This window comes from Triticum urartu, chromosome 5, assembly GCF_003073215.2.
Source record: "Triticum urartu cultivar G1812 chromosome 5, Tu2.1, whole genome shotgun sequence".
Taxonomy (NCBI): Eukaryota; Viridiplantae; Streptophyta; class Magnoliopsida; order Poales; family Poaceae; genus Triticum; species Triticum urartu.
The window spans coordinates 533,243,655-533,261,751 of record NC_053026.1 but is presented as its reverse complement, the minus strand read 5'-3'; the positions used below and the strand labels follow the sequence as shown (position 1 = coordinate 533,261,751).

The window sequence follows — 18,097 nt, the reverse complement described above, 5'->3', positions numbered from 1 at the left end:
AAAATATCTTTACTTTGACCGAACTTCTAGAAAAAAGTATCAACATTCATGAAGCCAAATCAATACTTTAGGTTCACTAGCACAAATGCCCATGCGTTGCAACGGGTGAAAAAAACCACACTTTTCTAACCCAATTGCTCAAGACCCCCACCCCCATTCCTCATTCCACGATCCACCGCTAGGCATGATGACATGAACAAACTCTTTGAAATCCTCCATGCTGCCATGAAAATATGTATTGCGGAAAAAATATGAACATATTTGAGAAGTGTACTAAAGGTTTGTGGAATTTAAATCACATAAATATCTACCTGGTTGTCAGTATCCCTTCATGCCTTTGTTGGAGTTGCTTAGTGATGCACAAAACATATCGCATTATACTGTAAACTAGATCATGATTGGCGCGCGTTGCTGCGCCCGTCTATTTTTCCAATAAAGTGATAGTAATTTTACAAATAGATAGACATGGAAGAACTGAATTTCTATTTCCAGTGAAAGAACATCTGAACCTACACCAATATTTATTATTTTATATAGCTACCATCATCTATATTTTCCGGGTCATATTGGCCATCCTCTTAGTTCCATGTCAACAAGTTTTTTCTAGCAAGTAATAAATTGTATCATAAATCTACAACATAGGCATTTCATGACTATGACCGTGCAAGGAAAGTGTAAACAAATGGCACTCCATGAAACTGATCACTATAGTAATTTTGATAAAGCTTCTTAACAAAACACATCGAAATAATAGTAGTGTGACATCCTTGCAAAGTCCTATTTTCTCTCTTAATTACATATGTGTAAGTGACATTGGCAATACAATTGAAGGATGGAGTATCTGATGCAATTAAAACAAATGGATTAATAAATGGCATGTGGGAAGCTGCAATGCTCTCACTGGATGGATGAGCTCCTTCAACCTTTGGTGAATTTGATTCACCCAATGCTTGTGCCCTGTATGTTTGTATAAGAAAAAAGATCAGTGAAAGTACTACATATACATACGGAACCAAAATGCAAATGTGACCTTTCTGTTCAGATCAATACAAATGATTTTTTTATAAACAACAATCCAAGAGACAACAAATACTATTTGGTGAGTCATGTGGCCCCACTTGGTCATGTACATTACAAACTTACTATATAAAAACTATGCAAACATGAGCGCACATTATTCTTACCTAGGAAGAAGTTACACATTCGATGTTTGCTTTAGTTGGTTCGGTGCATGTACAGAAATCACCGGCACTTATGGTCGCAGCAGCATCAGTCTCTCATCAAATCTGATGAACAAGAAGATGAACATATCTGAGGACTAAACTGGACTAAATTAATTATGCATCATAAAGGGAAATATTGTGATAAATTTGTACACAACCAAATAAGATGCAACGATGCCATATGCTCATGACACACTGCTGTACATGTTCTGAATAAGGCAAGCATATATAGTAGGAGAATCCATTTGGCAAAAAAACATAAAATGCAAGAGCTGTTTATTCTAAAATATAATGCAAGGAAAAGATAATTCTAGATATGGAATGACCATGCAATTTGAAAAACTATTCATCTAAATACCTTAAAAATCAGGGGAATGTTTATTCCAAATACTAATGTAAGAAGAAATAAATGCCGCCTAAAATTCTTTATACCAAATAATAATGCTAATAATTTGGCATATCATTATTGTACCGCAAGATGAAGCAACAAAGTAGAGTGATCGTGGTCATTCCTCCGTTGTCTATCATTGTCAAAACTCTAAACGCACAAAGTCCTTTATAAATCAATTATCAAACTCTTGTTTCGATTTTATAGGCCACTTTTCAAGTGTATTAGAAAGTCCTTTATTGCAAGAAAACATGGCGCCCAATTCAGGCGGGCATGCCTGCTGATCATACGAAACATTACCCTTCCAGCATTTTGTTAGCATGACAGAGTAGTCTGGACAAAAGATGGCAGAATTCACAGAAATCTTTGTCACAAAGGATACACATTTTACCTATATATTGTAGCCCATAGTTAAGCTAACATGTTCTGTAATTTAAAATGTATGGAAACCATGTTTTCTTATATTTAGATAAACCAAACAACAAACTGGGTTCGTACTACCATATAACAACAAAGGAATAACACATTAGAAGCATGACAGGGCTATTACTTATTCCTCGGAGAACATAATAGATGTTTATCCAAAGCTGAGACAGTCCGCAGGAAAGAACGTCGGTAAAGAGAACACCAAGTTAAAAGAGAATTCAACATTGTAACAACAAAATAGAGCTGAACATACATTTGCATGAGCAATTGTTTTACCTGACAGAAAATCAGCAGCTTGGCATCCCTATCCAATTTTGCTGGGTTTCACAATAGCCTGTTGGACATTACTGCTGAAAGCTTTGTGATTCCCTGCCGAAATGTGTGTTTCCTGTTGCTTGAGAGAGCCCAGCCACATAAAGACATGAGCAGCGAAATAACCTTTCTTGCAAAAAGGGATAACCTGCATCACTGCTAAAGCAGAAGGTCTAAAAGCATGATCATAGTAAGATGATATTTTTCTGAAAAAAGGAATCGATCTGTGAGCACCTCCTTCAGAAGGCAGCATTTCACGAAAAGAATCTGTCTCAAAGTCCGTACAGTTAGCTCTAAAAAGACTACTCATAGCAGCAACCCCATTAGCACCGATCAAACCTGTTTTTTGTGACACATGAAGATAATTTCGCTCCATGGAGGATCATATCATAGGGTAACATAATGTGCAGACTCGTAGAGACACCTATCGGTCCAGCACTGACCCTCTCGGATGTTGTTCCGTCACATTGAAAAAATGCTATAGGGTACATTATTTTTATTGAATTGAACCACGAGGCCTGCAAAATAAGGATTAGCTAAAAAAGAGCTGCACATAGGTATGACAGAGATCGCAATAATAAACCAGGCCTATATATGGTGATGTCAGCTATACATGCTTATGCTTTTCCGGAAAGCATGAAGGCGACATATAAAGAACATCATCTTCTATCTTACAAAGAGCCGTTTATGCATAAATTGAACAGTATATGCACATTTTTTCAGGATTTCTTGGCTGATCAGGAAAGCATGATTATATGAAGAACATCATCTTCTATCTTACGAAGAGCCTCTATATGCATAAATTGAACAGAAGATGCACATTTTTTCAGGATTTCTTTGCTGATCAGGAAAGCATGGTTAAGAAACATATGAAGAATATCAACTTCTATCTTACGAAGAGCCTCTATATGCATAAATTGAACAGTTGATGCGCATTTTTTCAGGATTTCTTGGCTAATCTTGTGTGCATCACCAAGCATACCACTCCATGCAGGGTCCCAAACAACCAATGCACACGCATGGGCATGGCCACGCTCCTTGCATACATTGTGCACATCGCCATGTACTCCTTCCTCTCTGTTGAACTCCATGACGCCAGGAAGAGCCGCCTGCGCACTGTGACCACAGAGAACGGTAGAATCCGCCGAACAACAATACATTGAAAGGGACACCATGAAAGCATTTACCTGTACGTGGCGTTCTGCCCTTCTCCTCCTTAAGCGGTTGCTAGAACATAAGCCACGAGACATATGAATACTGAGCACGTCTGTGAGCACGGGGAGCGGGGGCGCCTTCTTCGTCTCCTTGCCAACCTTCTCATCCTTGCTGCCGCCACCGCACCCCTTTCCTTCTCGGATTGCAAGGGGCGACCGCAAGACGAGAATGGAAGTCGCGGTTGGCTCCACCGCTGGAGGTGAAGGTCGCGGGGGAGGCACCGCCGCTCCCGTCCAGCGTCGGCCGCCATGCTATTGTTTGCTCCCGCGACTCCACCCGATCCTGCTGCTCCTCACCTGTGGTCAATCCAATCCAGTGCCTCGCATCCGGCACACGGCCTGCCGGCGGCCGCTCCTCTGTGCGCCTCAAATTGGGACTGGATGGACACAGACACGCTTTAAGGAATAGTAGCACGGGCTCGAACTCCGATGACATCTCGGCTCACAGCCGCCATCGCCGTTGGCCTTGGATAGGGACCATAGGGTTAGCGACCACCCCAGTCGCCCACGATTGATCGGTTTGGTGCTTTTCGGACCGATCTTTCTCCTCGCTTCAGCGGACAGATGGGCCGTTTGGCCCAGTTAACCACGTTAGTCAGAAAAAGTTACGGGAGTAGCTTCTTCTCAAAAAAAAAAAGTTACGGGAGTAGCTGCCCTCAAGAAGCTGCGGGGACGGGAGTGATGAAAAAAAAACTACTGTGCATCCAATGGCCAGGGACAACCATAACGTGAAATCGGACGGCTTCAAAGGCTGATAGCCTGAGAGAGCTCCTCGGGTGCCCAATTATAATGTTTTAAAATAGTAAAGTTCATTCTAGTACAATGTTTGTGCTTCACTACGGAGGTAACACGGATTTTCATGAACCAATGTTGGCTAGGTTTAGAGACTGTGTAGTATAGCACTATTCGTGTCCAACAATCAAGCAAATATTTTTAACATGTACTATCTTTTTCATTATATTTGTTTAAATATATCGTACATGAACAATAAGTAAAAAAATTAATTATGATTTAGACATAGTTTTTCTTGTAGGTGTTAAACAATTCTAACATAATTTTCTCTCCATTTATGGAGGGGTAAAACTACGCGTTCGTGGGACTATAGCTAGTGGCAGAGGATGAAATGTTTTTGAGGGGGCCACTTTTGAATGATTTCTAACTGGTATACTTTTGTTCCCACAATCTTTTTAGAGATCAACAACTCATTATGGGACAAAACAAATGACAAAAAATCACGAGGCTGTTAGGACACTTTCCTTTTTATTACGGGACGACTTCTCACTTCGCTATTTTTCTCTATCAATCCCAGAAATCCCTCCTTTTTTCTTTATTTTCAATTCCCGGAATCCCTCCTTTCCTTCTTTGTTCTCTCCTTCTTCCTTGTTAGGACACTTTCTTCTTATTACGGGATGGCTGGTTTCCCAGTTTTTTCCCGAATCCCTCTTTTCCTTCTTATTACGGGACAACTTCCTACTTTCCTATTTTTTTTGCTTTTAATCCCCGAAAGCCCTCCTTTCTTTCTTATTACCGGACAGGTTCCCACCTTCCTATTTTTTTGTCAAGGAAATCCCTTCTTTCCATCTTTATCTTTAGGAAACATGAGACCCACACTTCACTATGTTCGCTAGATGGCTTCTTGATATACCAAGGAGATTAAAGATGTATGCAAAATGGGTAGATTGGATTTGAGGGAGCAAGGTGGGACTATTTAACAACTGAATCTACCTTTGTTTCTTCAAATAACACAACTAGTTCGGTTGGCTGTGCCATTATCTGTTGGACGTTAGGTTTGGGGATTGAATCCTCTCATCGGCATGTATTTTTTGCTTCAAACATGATAGGTGGGCCAGAGCGCACGGGCGGGCTCAGTTCACCCGACTCAGACGAATTATACTCACCGACGACGGACGAAACGAACATTGAAGGGTGAAACTAATAACGAACAAAAATTAGGGAGGAAGAAGCTTTAGTCCTTTTATTTATTTTTGAACACAGCACAGACGCAAACGCTCATATACACGCGCATACACTCACCCCTATGAACGCACACATGCACATCCTACCCCTATGAGCACATCCGAAAGACTGAGCCGGCATATCATCTTGAAATTTATGAAATGTTAGTCCTTTTATTAATAGATATAGATATAGATTATGAAATGTAGTTTCATAGTACATATATATTTGGTATTGTTGATGTTGATACTTTTTAATATAAATTTGGTTAAACTTTTTGCAACGTTTGACTTGACATAAATCTAATACGTAAAGTAAAAAGAACCGGAGAGAGTATCTTATATCCATTGTGACCCTCTACCCACGAATGTCGATCCAACCTGCGTTGAATACCAAGGTACGCCCATTGTTTCTAAATATAAGCCTTTTTAGAGATTCTAATAGAATCTTATATATTTACTAATTAGAGGCACCTTTCAAGCGTTTTAATTAAGGTACACCATCATAATCAATTAAACCGTTGGATTGTAAAATTAAGTCCGAGATAAGAAGAAAACTTGCATAACACATATGGTTCCGGCCGTCAAAAAGACATATGACACGGCCAATGTTTCAAAAAAAAATCCATATATTCCTTTAAAGCAAATGATAAAGTCCTTCCATAATTACTCTATACTCCCTCAATTCCTTTATATTAGGTGTATTTGTTTTTTCATTAAATTTCACAATGTAAGGTGCATTTGCTCTAATTCCTCGTAATTCCATTTTTATCCCTCCAGAAAGAGGAAAGTATCTCTATCCTGATTTTCTTTGTCTGTCCTTGTATCAAAAGAAGAAAACTATCTCTCTCTGAATTGCATGTATCTCTTACTTTCTTGGACTCAAGGATTTACTTGCCACTAACCAACAAATTTGCCAAGGGTACTTTTGTCATAATACCTCTATAATTGTGCGCCTTGGTCACCATGTTCAAAATAATACATCTTAGATAAAGAAACGGAGGGAGTATATATGATCTTAGATGTAAAAAAAACTCTATAAGATCTATGCGACATCTTTTTTGACATGGAGGATTGGTGAAACTCTTCTGCAATTAAAGAAGGAGTTGCATCGCTCCTTAAAAAAAGAGAAAACATCTCCTCAGCTCATGTACATTTTTTAGGTAACCTTGGCTTCCGTGGTCTATTCCAAAAAAGAAAAAAAATCTGACACGTCCAACTTTTGAAACGAAATACAAAAGGTATCCGCCCGTTCCTTTAGAAAGGAGATAGTCTAGTTTCAAAAAAAAAAGAAAAAAGAAAGGAGATAGTCTCCGTCTCAAAAAAGGCCCCTTCCGTTACAAACAGCTCATAGTGAAGGTCTCGCGGCGCCGCCAGCCGCCACTTCGGCGGCCGGTGTTGTCGCCGCTGCTTAGTCCGGCCTCTCCGCATTGCGGCAGTCAGGTTGTTCTCGTCTCCAGCCGGCGTGCTAGGTCAGGCCGTGCTGTTTTTTTCCGACCCCTCCGTAAGCCTGGCTTGATGGATGGTGTGTCGTCTTGTTTCCAGTCGACTTGATCCGTCAGGTTGTCTGTCTTCTTCTGCCGTGTGGATCGTTGAAGCATTGTGCTATTGAGTTGCCTCATGGAGGTGGTTTGCTTTGGAGGTCTGTTTTGTTACATGCAAGCGTCAGCAGCTTTGAAAGTCTGGTTTGGTACGTGCAAGCTTCTGTTGCTTTATAGGTTTGTCCTGTCGCAATGAAAATACTTAGTTGGAATTGCCAGGGCATGCAAAATTCCGCGGCAATTCGTGCGCTCGTGTTATTGCATGAGCGGATAAAACCAGATGTATTTTTTTTGTCTGAAGCGCACCTGAGTAAGGCAAAGGCAGAAATTCTCAAACGACGGTTGAAGTTTTCAGGGATAGAGGTCTCAGTAAGCAACGGCCAGAGTGGTGGACTTGTGATGATGTGGACGGATGAAATAAAGGTCACTTCTTCGGAAATTCATAGAAACTATATTGATATTCGTATTGATGAAAACAGTGCATCGGGATGGAGGTTTACTGGGTTGTATGGCGAACCAAGGGGAGACCGGAAGCATCTGACATGGGATTACTTGAGAGGGCTTCAGGCCATGGTTGATTTGCCGTGGGTAGTAGCCGGTGATTTCAATGAAATCTTGCATGGATTCGAGAAAGATGGGGGTAACATCAGGCCCCAACGATGCATGCAGGCTTTTAGAGATGTACTAGATGAATGTAATCTGGAAGATCTGGGATATCATGGTGACATTTTCACTTGGAGATGAGGTCAAATCAGGGAGAGACTCGATAGGGCGGTCAGTAATCATAGTTGGACCACCATGTTTCCCCATCATGGAGTGACCAATGAAGAGTTTTACAAGTCTGATCATCGCCCGATTCTTATTGATACTATTTATTCTGAACGGGTGCAAACTATGAGATGTGAAGCACCTAAGAAATTTGAGGCAAAATGGCTTTGTGAAGAATCAGTTGAGGGAATCATACTTGATGCGTGGGAACGAGCAAAGGACAGACAACCAACGTTGTCAGGCCGGACGACAGAAGTTCATGAGGAACTGCATCGATGGGATAAGAATGTGCTTAAGGGTCCGCGTACTAGGCTGAAAAAATTGCAGCGTGAATTAAATGATGTTATGACCGGCCCTTTATCAGATGGGGCAGTTGCAAGGCAGCAAGAACTTCATATGCAAATTGAGAATTTGTTAGAACAAGAAGAACTGTACTGGGTGCAACGTGGCAGAGTTAACTGGCTACGTCACGGAGATTGTAACACTGCGTTTTTTCATGGATTCGCCTCTGCCAGAAGGAGGAGGAACTTTATCAAGAAACTGAGAAATGATAGTGGTGACTGTGTAGAGGATCCAGATGATTTAAAGAACCTGGCGGTGGAGTACTTCAAAACACTGTTCACGTCAGGCGTCCTACATGCTGATCCGGACGTGCTAGCAAAGGTAAAACCGAAGGTGAGTCGGGCCATGAATGACATGTTAACAGCAGAATATACTCGAGATGAAGTAAAGAAGGCCCTTTTTAGCATCGGGGATTTCAAAGCCCCCGGTCCGGATGGGTTACACGCAGTTTTCTACAAAAGATTTTGGCATATTATTGGGGATGATCTTATTGACGAAGTCTTATTGGCAGTCAACTCAAAGAAGATTCTGGATGGGTGGAATGAAACTATAATAGTCATGATTCCAAAAACTGACAGCCCCGATCATATCACCCAATTCCGTCCAATAAGTTTATGCAACGTGGTGTATAAGGTGATTTCAAAACTCCCTGCGAACCGGCTCAAGGTACTTTTGCCTGAGGTAATTTCTCCAATGCAAAGTGCTTTTGTACCGGGAAGGTTGATTACTGATAATTTCCTTGTCGCTTATGAGAGCTATCATGCCATTAAAAATAAGAGGCATGGAAAGACTGAAAATTGTGCAGTAAAATTGGACATGCACAAGGCATATGACAGAGTGGAATGGTGTTTCTTGAAAGGGATTTTAATTCAGCTTGGTTTTGATTTGGAATGGGTAAAACTTATCATGGAGTGTGTAACATCGGTCACTTACAGGGTGAGAGTGAATAATGATTTCTCTTATAGTTTTGCTCCATCAAGGGGACTCCGACAGGGAGACCCTCTTTCACCATACCTATTCTTATTGTGCGCCGAAGGTCTTACTAGTCTCCTGATACATGAAGAGGAGACTGGAAATTTGACGGGGGTGAAAGTTTGTAGAGGGGCTCCTACGGTGTCACATTTGCTATTTGCCGATGACTCGCTCATTCTTATGAAAGCAGACAACAACAATGCTACAAGTCTACGAAGGGCTTTGGATGAATATTGTGCGGCGTCGGGTCAAATGGTAAGCGAAGCAAAATCCAGTATCTTTTTTAGCCCTTGTACCTCTGTTGAATCTAGAGTGGAGGTTTGCAATTCCTTAAATATTATGACTGAAGCAATTACTGATAAATATTTGGGGTTGCCTCCTATTGTTGGTCTGGATAGGACAGACACTTTTCAGTACCTAGTCGACAGAGTGTGTAGTATTCTGAATGGTTGGAAAGAGAAGAAATTATCTTTTGGAGGGAAAGAAACTTTGTTGAAAGAAGTTGCACAAGCTATGCCATGTTATGCTATGTCGGTCTTCAAGCTTTCTAAGCAGGTATGCCAAGGGATTATCACTGCTATGTCCCAATACTGGTGGGGAGACGAAGACCAACATAAACATATGCACTGGTTTGTTTGGTGAAAATGTGTGTTCCAAAAAAACAAGGTGGTATGGGATTCAGGGACTTGCATTGTTTCAATCTGGCCATGTTGTCTAGGCAATGTTGGCGCCTAATTGCAGAACCCGAATCTTTGTGTGCCATGGTGTTGAAAGCAAAGTATTTCGCTGATGGAGATTTATTGAATTGCCAACTGAAAAAAGGTAGTTCCTTTACTTGGCAAAGTTTGTGGTCAGGAATACAAACCTTTAAGAGGGGTTATATTTGGCGCGTGGGAGACGGTGAGAAAATTAATATATGGGAGGACCCATGGTCCCTAGCAGCCCGAACAGAAGTATAGTTACACGAAGGGGAAACATTGTGCTCACGAAAGTATCTGAATTGATAGATCATGAAAACAGAGTTTGGGATGAAGAGCTCATCAAGAACATATTTTGACCAATTGATGCTAACCGTATTCTCAAAATTCCATTGGCCATTGGGATGATGGATGACTTCATTTCATGGCATTTTAACAGGAATGGCATTTTATCAGTTAAATCCGCCTACCATGCTGAGTGGGATCATCAGCATGGGCGAAAGTTGCGTCGTACTCAACGGGAAGGGAGTACTACTGGAGCCAAGATATGGAAAATTCTATGGGATTTGCATGTACCGGCTAAGATAAAAATTCACTGTTGGAGAGTATTGTATGGAGCTATACCATGCAAAGGGGTGTTAGCAAATCGTCACATTCAAACGAGCAGCTAATGTCCACTTTGTTCTATTGATTGTGAAAGTATACGACATGCTTTGTTCCAATGTGTACGTGTGAAGGAGATTTGGATGAATCTAGGCATGGAAGATGTAATTTAAGATGCATGTATGCTCGACGAGGAGGGCCAGTCAATTCTGGGAGGCTTGCTCCTCAATACATTAGTGATGGCTCCTTTGCTACCTGAAATGCTGTGTAACGACTTAATTGCTACTACTGTGTGGTATATATGGTGGGAACGTCGACAAGTTACCTATGGTGAGCAGATCCAGAAGCCACACGACACAGCTCAAGCCATATCCGTTTTGGTGACCAATTATTCGAGGGCTCACAAGAAAACTCAGACAGGAATCATAAGACATGGATGGCGCAAACCTAAGGAAGAATATGTCAAGCTAAACATTGATGCATCTTTTAATGATGAAGTTGGTTCAGGTGGGACGGGTGCCATAATCAGAGACGATCGTGGAAGGTTTGTAGCAGCGGGATGTTGTGGTATACCATTCGTGGATGACGCTGCCACAGCTGAAGCTCGAGCCCTTCTGAACGGACTAATTCTTGCGGGACAAGTGGGATGTAACAGGATCATGGTCGAATCAGACTGCATGGAGGTTGTCGATATAATGGAGCATGGCAGCAACTCCATAGGACCAGCAGCGACGATTTACGAGGAGTGCTCCTTTCTAGCTCGCAATTTTGATCATGTCATAATAAATCATTGTCCTAGGGAGGCTAATAAAGCTGCTGATTTGTTAGCTAGACAACTGGTAGATCCACAAAACATTGTCTGGAATGTGGATCCACCGGATTTTTTAATACATGTACTAGCGGATGATGTATCGTTATTTCCACATTTAATATAATCCGCCATGATGGCATTACATAAAAAAACAAGTGAAAGCCTTCTTGCCCTTAGAAAAAAAAGCATCTCTCCCAAAAAAGAGAAAGCATATACATTGGCTCCCGTACATTTTTTAGGCAACCACGGCTCCTGTATATGGCCGGATCGTTCAAGTCATCAAAACTAAGTAGACCACTGAATTGAAAATTTATATCTGATAAAAAGAAATCTTGCCAAACATAAATGTCCCCATCCAAACATTGGCTTGTGACAATTCCAACGTTGTAAAATAACCCATCCGTTCCTCAAAACAGAAAAGATAGCGTCCTTAAAAAACAGTACCTGTAATAGAAAAAAACCATTTTTTAACATCATAAAATTTATTGGAATCAACAAAGACAAACATGCATCAGTGGCAACAATAACCCATATCCAGATATTCATATTATTGTCTGGCATTGCTAATTTGTAACAACTTTGTTGTATCTAACATTAAAGTTGCTAGCCCGTGCAATGCACGGGTTAACGACTAGTGAACTAAATACAAAACAAAATGAATGAATCTACATTCTAAAATACACGGTTCTATATACATGTGTATTTAGTCCATATGAAAATCTCTAAAAAGAATAATATTTAAAGAACGGAGGGAATAGGAATAATTAACTAAGGGTCCATATGAAAGCCAATCGATTTGGTGGGCATAAAACCTGAACAACAAATCAAAATAATCTAGTAATATACTACAAATATATAACTTTTTTATGGAACTAGCAGTCACATAGATCCGCCAATTTTTTTATTTTTATAATGTAAACTTTAGCATTGGTTCTAGTGGGAAGCAGTGTGGTGCGGGACAACACCCGAAAAAACATCTCCGTGTATTTAGTCCATATGGAAATCTCTAAAAAGAATAATATTTAAGAACGGAGGGAATAGGAATAATTAACTACTAGGGTCCATATGAAAGCCAATCGATTTGGGTGGGCATAAAACCTGAACAACAAATCAAAATAATCTAGTAATATACTACAAATATATAACTTTTTTATGGAACTAGCAGTCACATAGATCCGCCAATTTTTTTATTTTTATATGTAAACTTTAGGCATTGGTTTCTAGTGGGAGCAGTGTGGTGCGGACACCGAAAAAACATCTCCCGTCACCGACCCAGCCATGCGTAGACACCATCGAGCGCAACCGCAATGCCACCAGAAAGGCCAAACTATCCAACACTCGTGCATGCGCCTCTGTAGCATTAGTTTCCCCCATTCTCTAGTCTACAACACCACATATAATAAAACTTTGCAACACGGCAATGGTGTTACAAAAATGAGAAGAGTCCACACATATGAGACACACATAGAGAATGTGACCCAACACGTTAAATAGATAGTAACTGTGGCTCTTCCTTTCCATGGAGTATACAAAATGTAATTTAGACAAGGTTCTTCGTTAACGATGGATAGATATAGAAGTTTTGATTCTTCTGTTATGTCATGCTCCAAATTCAAGTATAAAGAGAAAGACAAACTTCTGAAGAGCGAGCAAAACGAGGCCCATCACCGGTAGGCTTGGGCCAAAGCAGAGCGAACCGAGGCCCGTCGCTGCTGCTTGCCAGGTCGGCAAAGAATGGGAGAAGGGTGTTCTCCAACTTGTCATACTAACAAGTTGCCATTATAGAAACCAACCACGGGCTGATAGGCAAGCTCTTGATTTTTGCGCGTGGATGTAGAGACAGTGCACAATCAATGGTGAAGAGGCTGCCAGCCATGATATCAAAGATAGCGGCATACTCTGCTCCCTTGGGGAAGTTGGTATAGTTTGTGGTGAAGATGTGTTGGACATTCGTGGGGTCACAGGTGATGAGTAACCGCATCCCGCTACTGACCTAGCCATGTACCCTGGAGTTGTGGCCTGAATCGGCAAGGAGTATGATGAGATAGTCACGCAAGTTGTGGGCGTTGGCCAGGAAGGAAGGTAGCATGTGCAATATTGGTCAGTCTGTGGGAAGCGTTGTTTTGTTCTTTGATCTACTACTATACCAAAGTAGATGTACATAGGGACACGTAGCAGGAGAGTGGAGATGAGCAACTCTTGCGAGCAACTAATTGACAATATTATCACGAGGGTAGTGGGGGATATGCTACTGTCGTACTAATTTGATTTATGCATCCTGTGATCGAAGATGGCGATGGCTTCATTTATAGAGAAGTTCCCTCGATCTAAGTCCATTGATGTGAACGTTCTTTCGCATTATGAAGTGCGTGTTGACTAACCAATAATTAGCTAGCAACTAGAATATTATATTTGTAGCTCTAACAAAGGTAGTTATATGCTTGAGAAAAGTCTCTAAATCATACTTAATTAGCACTTGGTCAGTAGCCAATCACTATCCGATTAGGAAATACAATAATCTTTTTCACTTATTTGGTGGTGGATGTCCATCTTGAGATATATACTTAGCCGTATCTATTCTTTCTGAAACTATGAAAATTAGAAATTTGCCAGTTAATGAACCTTTAGAGCTACTAGTCAAACTATGGTATCTTTTTCATGGAAGTTAAAAGTTGAATTTAGGCAAGGATCTTTGATCACGCTGGATATAAACGTAAATTGTTTGCTTCCCAGAAGCTATCGGGACCGCCTACATTAGTAGTGATGGAAGCTGGTTTTGTTGAAGTTATTAGGACCCATCCAGTGCGGTCCATATTTATTTACGTCGTTATCGATACTATTATCACTATAGTGATATATATTTATATCCATCATGATCATAGGCTGGTCCTATTGATTATGACCCTCCTCCCGCTCGAATGTTTATTCAACATGCAAGGAATATCTATTTAATTAGGAAATAATATCTACATGTGGGCATGTTACTTTGAGTCCTTACTTAACTTTTTGAAACAAGGCAAAAGATTTGCCATTTTCATTGATTAAGGAGAAGAGAATTGCCTGGTTAATTGATAGAAAACCGGGCTAATACCGTTACAACCCAACCCACATGACATGGGCATCACCGGCCAACCTGGCCACCGACATGTGACACAACCACGACGTCACATGCCACCGGATGGCCACACGCGCAAGCAACCGACATCATCAGTGTTAGATCCAGTTAATCAGAAATGAAGACAAAAAATAGCTATTGACTGCAACAACAGATAATTCATATAGTACAGTATCAGTGTTAGGTTTTATTCCCGCCCGTACCTAAATGGCCCACCGGGTGAGCATAGAAAACGTGAAAAAGAACATTGGACTCCAAAGCAAAATAACCGAATTCTTGGTTAATTGAGTGTCAAGTTTGTAATGGACAGTAATGCCATTATTACAAATATGTGTATTTGGAGATAACTTACGGTTGTATTCACACAAGGATCTATGACCATGATGCTTAAAATATAGAGTGCTCATTTCTCGCTTGTTACCCGGTCATAGAAGCAGCAAAGAAAGATATTTTGCTGTCGATGTTATTATTACTTATTATTTATTGCGATTCATATTTATTTCATGGTGATCCATATTATTATGTATATTGGTCATAATTTTAAATATATAGCACGCTATCTCGGCACTATTTAAAACTTTGATCGTGGTGTATATTTAAGACCATGGTGGTCGTAGGTCGATAGCAATAGAAGAAAGAAATGTATATCCTTCGTGACTCTCCTTCAAAACAGATGTTGATTCCACATGCGATAAATGACATTTCCTTAGAAAATAATTAGTATCCAAAAGTGATAAACAAACTATCAAAGGGGTCCCATATATCAAAGCCAACTGTATAACATATGTTCTTGCCATACATTAGATGGCTTCGTCTCTCTCTCTCTCTGTGTGTGTGTGTGTGTGTCTCTCTCATTGCTAATGTCTAAAACATGGTATCAGTGGAGTAGATAGGTGGGCTCAATGAGGACGAATGTTCATGGAGCTGGTGCGCATTCATTCACTCAACTTGAATAGCGACCTAAACCTGTCTGATTACATACAGCTCAATCAAACAAAAATGCTAATAATCTAGGTATGGCCTCTCGATTGATTCTAAGTAGAAACCATGAGTGCATCAACAAGACAAAATACAAAGCACATCCACAACCAGGCCAACTATGCCCACTCCTCCGTCCAAGAGAGACAGAAAATGCTTCCGAGGCAAGCTATCCTTCGATCCTCATCCTTGTCCCCGACTCAACAGAAAATGTATGCAAATAATAGATATAAATTTAAACATAGGTCCTTATTATTTTATCATATAAATAGCAATCCATGTATATAAATACAATACTGAGATTCCAGGCCTGGGAAGAACCATGCAGGACCCTTAAGTAAGTTTAAACACAAGGATTGTGTAATGTTACAATTCTCGCTTCCTCAGTTTAACTATAAATCCATTTTTCCTCTGTAGTATACAAGATGGCTTGGGCTGGATGATCTGCCCTTCCACCACCTCGACATCAAAGTTCCACAACACAGTCGCAACGACGGTCTTCATCTGCATAACCGCAATCTCCTTGCCAGGGCAGATCCTCGAGCCTGAGTTGAAGGCCAAGAACTTGTGAGATGGTACGTACCTCAGGGTGTTGCCATCCTTTGACAACCACCTATTCGGGTTATAGTTAAGGCAGTCTTTACCCCATAGGTCTTCCATTCTCCCCATGGAGTGGAGAGATATAAGGATGGTGTCCCCGACCTTCACCTCATGGCCACTCGGCATGATATCACCAGCAGCCACTGTCTTGCGCTCAATAGGTGCCGATGGGTACAACCTAAGAGTCTCGTACAACGCAGCTCTGAGATAGACCAGAGGTTTTGTATCCTCTGGTTCAAAGATCATCATGGCACCCGTACTCGCGGGTACTTTGCGCGATGCAATGGGTGAGAGTTGACTGCGGATAATTGATACAATGCCAGGGTTCTGGGCGAGGTTGTAGAAGACCCAGGGTAGAGTGGTACCAATCGTGTCCCGCCCAGCAAGCATGAAGCTGAGGAGCACCGCATGGAGCAAGTCATTGTCTGTGTATTCTGGGTCATTTATGTAGGAAGATAGAATATCCTCGTGTTCATCATCATTACTCAATGCACATCTTCCCCTATTGAGAGTTATCTTACTCCTCTCCTCGATCATCTCTGCAGCAAATCTTCTTAGCACCGTGTGCGCCGTGCGAAGCTTCCTCTCGGAGCCGATGTTTAGGCGCCTCATTGCCTTCCAGCAAGAGGCTGGAATTAAGTGTCGGATAAATCCCACCTCCATGACCGTGTCCATCGCGACCGCGGCATCCATGGGTGGCATCGACATGTCTAAGGAGAAGGACAGGAGGCCAGGGTCCACGCCAAAGAGAGGTGTGGCAGCCAGGTCAAACATAAACCTGGAAAACATTTCTTGCATGTCGAACGGAGTGCCGGTGCTTGCCAGGTGGGAAAATAATGGTAGAAGGCCATTCTCCACCTTGTCACAGCAGCAAGTTGCCATACTAGCAACCAACCGTGGGCTGCTAAGCACGCTCTGGATTTTTGCGCGCGGCCGAAGAGAGGGTGCACCATCAATGGTGAAGAGGCTACCAGCCATGATGTCAAAGATGGCGGCAAACTCTGCTCCCTTGGGGAAGTTGGTGTAGTTTGTGGTGAAGATGTGTCATACATTCGCGGGGTCGCAGGTGATGAGCAACCGCATCCCGCTCCCAACCGGGCCATGCGCCTTGAAGTTGTGGCCTGATTCGGCAAGCACTATGGAGAGATAGTCATGCAAGTTGTGGGAGTTGGCCAGGAAGGAAGGTAACATGTGCAATATTGGCCAGTTTGTGGGAAGCATTGTTGGGTTCTTTGATCTACTACTATACCTAAAGTAGAAGTACATAGGGACAAGTAGCACGAGAGTGGAGATGAGAAGCTCTTGCGAGAAACTAGTCGACATAATTATCACGAGGGTAGCAGGGGATATGCTACTGTCGTACTAATTTGATTTATCCATCCTGCAATCGAACATGGCGATGGCTTCATTTATAGAGAAGTTCCCTCGATCTAAGTCCATTGATGTGCACGTTCTTTCGCATTATGAAGTGCGTGTTGACTAACCAATAATTAGCTAGCCACTACAAGAATATATTTGTAGCTCCAACAGAGGTAGTTATATGCTCGAGAAAAGTCTCCAAATCGCACTTAATTAGCAGTTGGTCAGTAACCAATCACTCACCAATTAGGAAATATACTAGTCTTTTTGCTTATTCGGTGGTGGATGTCTATCTTGAGATAGTTAGCTGTACCTATTCTTTCTAAAACTAAAAAATTAAAAACATAATAGCTAATGAATCTTTAAAGCTACTAGTCAAACTATGGTATCTTTTTCATGGAACTTGGAAGTTGAATTTTGGCTAGGATCTTTGATCACGATGGATGTAAACGTAGAGGGTTTTCTTCCCACGAAATACCGGTACCGGTCACATTAGCAGTGATGGAAATTGGTTTTGTTGAAGTTATTATGGCCCATCCACTTTGGTCTATATTAATTTACGCCGTTGTCGATATTATTATCATCACTATAGTGATATATATTTATATCCATCATGATCATAGGCTACTAGGAAGGAAATAATGAAATGACAAGCACTCTCACCGGTCCTTTTTTATCTGCATATAAGTTTTGTCCGAAGTCAAAATATCTTTACTTTGACCGAACTTCTAGAAAAAAGTATCAACATTCATGAAGCCAAATCAATACTTTAGGTTCACTAGCACAAATGCC

At 41.2% G+C, this 18,097-nt stretch overlaps 1 protein-coding gene and 1 long non-coding RNA gene across 5 annotated transcripts; both read right to left on the bottom strand.

The window, feature by feature from the left end:
* Positions 1-759: 759 nt before the first annotated feature.
* LOC125510444 lies at positions 760-4,102 on the bottom strand. Of its 4 annotated transcripts, none has more exons than XR_007284621.1 (5): positions 3,332-4,102; positions 2,314-2,867; positions 2,162-2,198; positions 1,185-1,286; positions 760-957 (listed from the first exon to the last, which is right to left on the bottom strand). It is a non-coding gene; the product is annotated as an uncharacterized LOC125510444 (long non-coding RNA). The 4 variants fall into 4 exon arrangements; XR_007284620.1 differs by lacking the exon at positions 2,162-2,198 and having other exon boundaries at positions 2,314-2,505; positions 2,584-2,867; XR_007284622.1 differs by lacking the exon at positions 2,162-2,198 and having other exon boundaries at positions 3,332-3,465; positions 3,537-4,102.
* An 11,455-nt stretch (positions 4,103-15,557) lies between these two features.
* LOC125510443 (noroxomaritidine synthase 2-like) lies at positions 15,558-17,307 on the bottom strand. The gene has a single exon (XM_048675622.1). It carries the CDS (start codon positions 16,922-16,924, stop codon positions 15,713-15,715), a length of 1,212 nt encoding a protein of 403 aa, XP_048531579.1. The 5' UTR covers positions 16,925-17,307; the 3' UTR covers positions 15,558-15,712.
* Positions 17,308-18,097: the final 790 nt, after the last annotated feature.

Excerpts from the sequence above, each read along its gene's own strand:
- LOC125510443 (XM_048675622.1), bottom strand. The coding sequence starts at position 16,924 with ATGGCTGGTAGCCTCTTCACCATTGATGGTGCACCCTCTCTTCGGCCG.